Here is an 8,614-nt window from a genome sequence, read left to right as displayed (position 1 = left end):
TGCCGCCCAGCTTCAACAGCAAGGCAGGTTTTGCGTCTCCATTCGGTAGGTAATAAGTTACTGTATGTCGTTGCAAAGCCCCCTCCAATCGATGTGTCCTCCGTTGGACTCTCCTCAGTTCCACGTACATACCTAAGCGCACGCGTATTCATGCCTCCTTGTAGCGCTTTGCCAGGCTACTTAAGGCTTAATCGGGCGCGCCTCGTTTCCTTGGGCTGCTCAAAACTGCGAGGAACAAGAAGTCCTAATCGGATTCGTCCTTGATCTTGTCATTTGTCAGCCCTACTATAAGATGCAAGGACTAAGTGTTGCGACTTACGTCCTTGCTCTCTCCGCCTTTCTGTTCCCTGGCCTTCTTATCATCCGTCTCATGTTCGCTGCTCCATCCGTTCTCCGTGTCCTGTATGATTTGTAGCCCATAAGAGGCGGGGGCATACACTTCATTGCTCGGGGGTGCCATTGTAGTTTCTAGGCCAGGTATAGTCGCGAGTTTGAGGTAAAACGCGATGGCTACGTCCGGCTTGACGTCGCAAAGACGGTCAGCGAAGTCTGGTTTGACATTATGCTCTGCCGCGAATCTTTCTAATCCCCCTGCCTCGACCCAGTCCTTGTACGCTTGCAGCTCTCGAACCCGTCTAATTCTTGGGACGAACTGCTGCTGGGAGGATGACATCGTGGAGTATACGCGAACTGTAAGCGTGTGCGCGGGTATTGTGCGTGATGGTGTGTATGCGCGTGAGAGTATGTTTGCGACTGTGTAGCAGAACGGAGGTTTTTAAGTGCAGTGACCATGTGCCTCTAGAACCATGGTTCTCCTTCCGCAGCATCCACAAATCGAGCCAGCACTACTAACAAACCATTAATCTTAAACTGCTTGGGGTTCTTTTTGATCAGTCTACCTAGCGACATCTGTAAGCTGAAGTCTAAGAGATAACCTTGCTAAAAAGGTTAGTTGAGAATCACAGGATGATGAGGAAAGAGTATTGAAGTACACATAGAAGGAATCAACGTGGAATGTGTACACGCGTAACCTACGGAAGTTGCACACTGGGGAAATGTTGACCATACGAGGACCGTTGTCTTGGTCTTCGTCAACCACCGATGGGTTGGCGAGCATGTGCGAAGAGGGCATTGCCAACGATTGCGACGCTGCAAGGGAGGCCAGGGAGTGCATCAAGAGGTTGAGATGGTCTGTCGTCTGATGTCACCCGAGCCCCGCCCGAGCCCCGCCCGTGAGACGCGGTTATGCCGTGCCGACTCCCAGCACAACACTGCCGACGCCGCAGCCAACTTGCCCGCCCTCGCCATGCCCAAGAGCACCGACACAGCTCTCCTCCTTCCCACTGCAGCGACCAAACACGCGCACTTTCCAGATTCGCTCAATCCAGTAGCCACGGCCCATTGAATGCCCACGGGCAGCGCCACGATGACGCGCCAAGAGCACGGACTCCCACAAAGGTCAGTCGTGATCTGGGCATGACATGTATGGGCCTGGCTGACAGAGGCTTGCGCAGATTGTTTCAGCCTCCCACGAGCGCGGCGAGGCAGCAACTGCCCCGATGCGCCGACTGAAATACACGGCACACGGCGATTTGTAGATCAACACACCGAGTCACACATGGCGGATCGCATCTCGGAATGGCTCAACCTGTGCGCGATGCAACGAAATGCTCAGTCGGGCCACCGGGTCACGCTACGTGATGAGGCGCCAGCATGATGGCCAGCTCGAATCGACTGCACGTCAGCCAACACCACTCCGTCCAAACCCGGTGATACGCAGAGCGAAGCAGCTGTTCATGCTAACTCACGCATCCCAGAGTCTCTCGCACTCGCCATTTCCTTTCCGCTCACGGCACCACCGACCTTGGATTGGTCATCAACAACTATCGAGCATCGCGAACGCGCAGGCGTGGTCCGCCTGTATCCCACAAACCTGATCCTGGACTTGGATTAGGTTACTCCACCCCAACTTGGACATACTTCAGCTCAACTCACATACCCAGTGCTACTGAGGCTCTCACATTTGTCACGGCACCTACTGGCTCCGCAACGTCTCTCGCCGACCTTGGCCACGTCATACTCCCAACATACAGTCCTCACGTCGAATCTCGACACACTCCAGCACGGCGGGCATATCGTTGCGATTGCGGCAAACACACCCCCTCCACGCAGAGGCCGTCCATTTCCCAACTCCGTACGAAGTCAAGCGCACCAGCGATAACACGCGTCAGAGGAACTTGGTCATCCCCTTCTACAGTCGGCGTCATCCCCGCCCTCCGGTACCTCCGCGCTCGGCTGCATGCTGAAGCGCGTGCGCAAAGCTTAACCGTGCGGGAACCGCACGAGTGCTGAAAGCGTATGTCATGCGCATCGAGCATGCTACGCCTCATAGAATAGCTACGTTCAACTTCAGCAGAACCGTAGAGTTGATTGCCCATTCACTGTCGACATCAAGGGTGCTTCCGTTATCGAACTTGTGCACCCCAGCCGTGAACTCGAACCCGCCTAGGCCCCGAGAAGGACGACATCAAGTTTATGTCGAACAAGAAGCTTCCCTGCACCAATATTGCAACATCAATGCTGAGACCACGCTCCAGTGGCGCGGACGGGACCATGTTACGATTGCGATGTTCGTCTCGGGATGAAACGGCACGACTCGATCCCCATGCTCGAGGGCGGCGTATTCGACCGGGCTGATGCAGTACCGGGCGTATCACCATGCAAGAATACCACCACAGGTCTGGTCAGCGAGTGTCCAGTGCCTCGAGATAATGCAGCTCAATCCTATAGACGTCGACAACGAGGTCTCTGCCGCACCTGGCAGACCGTAGTCTCTTACCAATGGTGAAAGATGAACGTACCGTCATATCGAACGTTGCTTGGGATGCTTCTCTCGTACCACTTTTGGAAACTTAGGTTCCCTCTGCCTACTACCACTGACGCAAATCTGTATGGGGCCAGAACACTGATCAGACCACCGAGCGAGTGTACCACAACAGCGAAGGCATGCTAAAAGATTACTCTACCATGGATCAGGTCTTCCGTCAATTCCCTTACCCTCTGCTGCGCCACGTCTACTGGGCGTCAGTGTCAGCCTTAAGAGAGAGTGTATGCCCTTCTCAAATCTATCGCCCCACCGCCTCAAGCACGCGGACCTTGGTATCACATCCTGCTCAACTACAGCCGCGTTCTGGTAGCTTTGCGATCACGAATGCGCCTCTCGGACCACGGTCAACTTTCGGGTCAGCCATCGTCGACTTTGGCCCAGGCCGCTGTCTGATCTACAAGCTCTAAAATCTCTCGGTGGCTGCTTCGGAGGTCAAGGGCGCTGGATGTAGTAGCTACTCATGCGTCTCCACACCTCTGACGCCGCCATAATAGGCCTCAATCACTGGCTGATTGCTATAATTCCGCGCGCTCGTCGTGCTACCGTTCCGGTAATTTCTTCTCACGACTCGAGATCCTCCACTTGGCTGACGTGTGTCATTGAGTATGCTGCCCCGACGAGAGCGATCCGACATTCTCTACCATCTCCGCTACATCCCCTGATGGATATCCGCTGCAAACCTATAGAATCTCCGCTGTCACCAAGACGCGTTTGCTAAATGCACTATTCCTCCGTCCGCACTTCGCCAGTTCTTTGACCGCTGCTTGCACAAGTCTTGCCTCTGCTCTACGAACTCCCAACGCTGGAATGTCTCTTCTCTGCACTCGGTGTGTGCTCCGCGCTCACCCTGATGCTTTCAATCGGTCATACTGGACCACGCGAAAGAGTACGCTAGCGCCGGTGTTGCAGTAGATGGGATAGACAACATCCCCGGCGACACTGTTCGGCAGCGCTCTTGACCCTGTCGTTTGCCTGCGATTTCGACAACCTTTACAGAATGGAGCAATGCTCATCTCCGAACCTAGCCTTTTTCCTGGCCTGAATGAGTGGAGCGGCTGACATGATCATAGGTCAGACACCTCATCCCGATATATCACCTTCGTTGTGGAACAACATCATCGTCAAAGGTCGTCATGTCTACGTACCTGCGCGCCGGCGACCGCGAAACTCCACTCGAAGCACGATGCTCGCTTCGGCAAAGTCTATCTCTCCGAGACATCATGCGATGCCCTAAGGACTCCATGATGGGGCTTGACGGGTGTCAGTAGTCGTACTTGATGCGAAAAGGGACTTCACGACTTCACAATAGTCCCAACTTTCTGTTTTGCAGCTTTTGGTTCCATGTCTTGCTTTCTATTCCAGGATGTCCATTCTCTCTTGTCTCCCATCTTGTCCGCAGGCGTACGTTACAGAAAATCCTGCCAATGATCGTGTGGTGATGACAATCGGGTTGAAGAGGGCAGTGGGAATGCGCGCAATGGAACCCTAAGTGGGGCACCGCCATATCATATGACTGCATTAATAACGGCAATATCGAGATCAAGTCGCCGGTCACGCATTGCTTGCCTATCGACGGACACAAACACCAAGCTTTCACCATACTAGTTCCCGCATCCCTTTCTTCATGGATGCTTGCAACTGGCGCCGCCATCGCATCAACCCAGACGACGCTGCTTGCAGTTGACTGGGACGTAGTCGGTAATCATTCCATCTCAATAAAGAAGCGACCCCATCAAAGGAACCAGAATACTGTACTCAGAGACTTCTTGGTGACTGGCCTCGAATCTCGGCAAGGCTACCTAGGTAGCGTTAGCACATGTGTCCATCGCAAGCGGCAGTCGCCGCTCCTGGTGTCGCTTTTGGTTGGTGGCTAGATCTGTGTCATGTGGCCCTCTGGTGATGCGAGGGAAGAGGTCAGCTGGCACACGCATGCCGAACCTGCTCGTCTTCCCTGATGACCAATTAAGCGTTGGTATAGGCTGGCTCGGAGCCTTCCATGGCTTCGGTGCGCCGCGAGACATTCCCGGACACGATGTTGGATTCGACTACCCGCTGACAACTATGCAGACACTTGTCCATGACTTCATGGCGGCGATTGAAAGATACCCGCAAACGTGCGCGCACAGAGTATGGTTGCGACTGCGCTTGTATGATGAAGCGATCGAAGCACGCGAGCCTGCAACTGGCGCATACGAAATGGTACTTGCGAAGTGGCTCACCTCGCGCGACACATTCGCAGTGGCGCATGGACGGAGCGCGGACAGAGCACCGCACACACAAAAACGCATATCCTCTACTGCAGCTGGTGCTTGGTGGAATGACATACGAGCTGGGCAAGTATCTTGCTGAAGCGTCCTTCGTCCCTCGATGAGAAACCTTGTTGCGGCAAGGGGAGACGGACTGGTCACAGCCGTCTATCCCGCGATGCTCGAAAGAACGACACCTCAGCACAGACGGGTCTCGAAGGCTCCCATCGTCGTTGTCACTTTTCGCCACTCGAGACCAGCCATGTTGTCTACTGTCGCCATTGCTGCCTGGCCAATGCCGGGTGCCAGTATTGTGCTTGACTCACTCAGCTGCCCATCATCATGAACGCCAGCCAACATGCATTTGGTCCAGATGTGGGGTGGCGCGACAAACCGCCTCTGCTGTCAACGAGGAAGGAGACGGCTACCTAGTTTGGGCTGGCTTTGTTGCAATCGGGCCAGTCGCTTAGTATCACTGACCGCACATAGCCGAAGGTGCTCACACGCAAATGCCTCACAGTGATCCGCATGTTCTGTGAAGTAACTGCACCGCACTCCCGCGGATAGGTGTAGATGAGTACGGTTTCCCGCTGCTCCAAGGAACTTGGCTATGCGCTGGCCGCCATATCTTATATTACATTGGTTGCGTTCCGCACACATTTCCCATCCTAATTCGAAGCAGAAGCAACTTGCGGGTAGCGACAATCACAGAGCGCAGTGAGCCCTCGAAGTGTATGTCGTTGGGAAAGCATGACTATAGACGTAGAGTAATACACATACATGCTCATCCGGCTGACAAGCTCACGAGCCAACTGGAAACACGGCCACATTTGTACTAGTCACTCAGGCCTTGTTCAACCCTAGCTGCTCTTCCGGACAAAACCACTCTATCTGTATCAGATCCTCCATGAAAGACTTTCACTTCCAGCTGTGTAACAAAAACCATCGAAATGCGTTTACCACTGCGCATGTGGTCGTTCCGTTTCGTCTTCGTCTCCGTAATTTTTGGCGGTTTTCTCGCCTTCCTTGGCAGCCTGAATTGAAGCCGCTGGTCTGCGATAACTCTGCTGACATGAACATCAGCGCGTTCATCAGCGCCCCAAGCAGGTTCTCGAGTTGTCGCGTTCTCCTCTAGACGTTCTGCCAATCTTCGCTACACATCCGGATGACTGCAACCAGGGTGTGCTGGTCTGCACCCCATAGTCTCCAGATGTGCGCATGCTGTCTTCCCCATACATGTTTAGGCGTTGTCTCAACACGGGATTGTCGATCTCCTTCCTCGAACGCCGAAGCGAACAGAAGGTATCCCGGTATTAGCGCAGCCCTGGGGAGCTGAGCCTGCGACACGGTACATATCACAGCAGCTATGAGAGTGGATGCGAGAGTGCTGCTTTCTTGTGACTCGTTTAGCATAGGCGAGCCCTTCTCCATTCGCGTTTCATCTGTGACTCTGAGTACAAAGAACCGACGCTCGTTTCGCGTTGCGTAACTTTGTCGACTCTCTCTTAGCGACTTTTTAATTCTACATCAACACTCATTCAGTAAGTAGTCAAGAATGAAATCATACACCATGATGTACAAGCCCGCACATGATGCAATTGCGCCCAAGACTAGTTCAGGATCGCACCTCGACTGTCTGTCGTGTTACTCAAGCAACATCCCTCTGCGTACCTCATAGCACTCGGAGTTCATAGCGCGAAACACAATCTGCTGACAGCCAGGCTGACATATGAACATAGATCCTCTTCTCATTAGTCTGCGCGTGCTCGCAGTCTGAAATGCTAACATGGGAGAAATTTGTTTTCGACGTGCAAGTTTCTCAAAAGTCTTACTTTTGAGACCGAACACTAAATTGGCTACGATGAGGACATGGTTCCTGTGACTATCAATCTAAAACAGCCTATTACTATCTTGGCCCCTTACGAGAAGACTTTGCGACACTTGAAGCTTACATATTGACTAGTGTATGAGAGCCGATGGCCATATGTTCTACTAAACCAGAGCATGCCAAATTCATGGCAAATATTCGAGACGGGGCGGAATCCCCCAGCTTGCTGAGTGTTTGCGTTGACGAAAAGCCAAAACATCGGCACTGGAAGGGAGGGTATAATGGCTGATTCGACTATACCAGCTCAAAAATGACTGCCACACCCTTGATGGGTCGATTTGGGTGCGGTAATGTGCATGTGAGCATCAGCAAAGTTCCTGCTGATGTTGGTCGGCGACTGCATCAAGGGGGATTCTTAGCCAGGCGTTCAAATCCCGCACGGCAAGCATAGCATGCCATACGTACGTATCAAACTATACGCTGGTGCGCAATACGGGTTATGCACTGTGAAAAGAAATTTGGAAGGAGGTGGTAGCCACGTTTCATCGCCGGCGAAGTGGCAGATGTCACCAATTGATTCGGTGCGGTGGTTCGTGCGCGATTGCTGCACAGATATCCAGATATCCCCGCGGGGGATAGTGTGGTGGCGTTAGTGGCTGTGCGGGTGGCTGTGCGGGGGGCTGTGCGCGGTGACCACAACTCAATGTTTGTGAAGTCCGGAACCTCCATAGAGGCTTGCCTTATTCCTAGATGAGAACGCGCATCATCAAGATGAGCCCGGGAATACTCTCGTTTCACGGGGAGCGATACTAAAGAGCTACAGGATGCCCTTCCGTGCTGAAGAGGCGAAGCTCGAGTTGTGTCCCAGGCCCAACGCTCTTCGTAGGGAGCTTGTGTCAATCCTGATAAAGATTTTCTCTGCCAAGTCAGTGATGAGTAGTCCAGGAGCTATCTCATCAGAGCGCCGAACTGATTCAGTGTAAGCATTCGAGCGTGGGAAGGATGTGGCGGATCGATGGGGAAGGTCGTGTCGTCCAATCAGCGAAGCTGCAGCCATCTGAATGCAAAGAAGGCGACAAATCATTGTGCATGCGATGAATCTGCGCGCACCAGTATAGCCAATATCCCTTTCTCAAACGTGGAGAAGATGTGTTGTGCAATTAAGCTTCCGCGCTAAATCAGTCACATGCAGCCCGTAAGCTACCATCGTGCCCACGCCGCGTATCACCGCCAGAGTCCCATAAAGTGGTAACAAGATAGCCCTCATATCGAACATCTTAGGCTGGAATGAGCAGTGCGCTGAGTGAGGTCTGCTGCGCGATTGACGTGTGTACGCGGAGGACACAAGGGCGGCATGCGCAAGACTGGACCTCGGCTCTGGGCGGACATCGGAAACACGACATGCCGCCCACCCAACAACACCTCGGACCTTCTCGCAAGCGCATTCACGCCTGGAAGTCGGGCTATGCATTGATCGCCCGCCCTTGCATCAGTATGGCCACGACGAGGCGCCGGCACCAGAGACGACTACCTACGAACTCCATCGAGACACGCTCCAACATGCATCGTCCGTATACTCATCATCGGCCACTATCGGTGGCTACGACCCTCAAAGCTGCCACTGTGTCAAGCCAGGTCCCCATCATGCGCACC

At 53.5% G+C, this 8,614-nt stretch overlaps 2 protein-coding genes across 2 annotated transcripts; both read right to left on the bottom strand.

Moving 5' to 3' along the window:
• Positions 1-244: 244 nt before the first annotated feature.
• Positions 245-673, bottom strand: J4E92_010400 (uncharacterized protein; the record flags this gene model as incomplete). Its single annotated transcript, XM_051501738.1, has 2 exons — positions 245-265; positions 320-673. 2 exons carry the CDS (start codon positions 671-673, stop codon positions 245-247), a joined length of 375 nt encoding a protein of 124 aa, XP_051348087.1.
• Positions 674-798: 125 nt separating this feature from the next.
• On the bottom strand, positions 799-1,132 carry J4E92_010399 (uncharacterized protein; the record flags this gene model as incomplete). The annotated part of the gene is made up of 2 exons (XM_051501737.1): positions 799-899; positions 1,036-1,132. 2 exons carry the CDS (start codon positions 1,130-1,132, stop codon positions 799-801), a joined length of 198 nt encoding a protein of 65 aa, XP_051348086.1.
• Positions 1,133-8,614: the final 7,482 nt, after the last annotated feature.

This window comes from Alternaria infectoria, assembly GCF_024043175.1.
Source record: "Alternaria infectoria strain BMP 0036 chromosome Unknown scaffold_35, whole genome shotgun sequence".
NCBI classification, from domain to species: Eukaryota; Fungi; Ascomycota; class Dothideomycetes; order Pleosporales; family Pleosporaceae; genus Alternaria; species Alternaria infectoria.
Note: the sequence above shows the minus strand (reverse complement) of the source record. Positions and strands in the feature narration are given on the sequence as shown.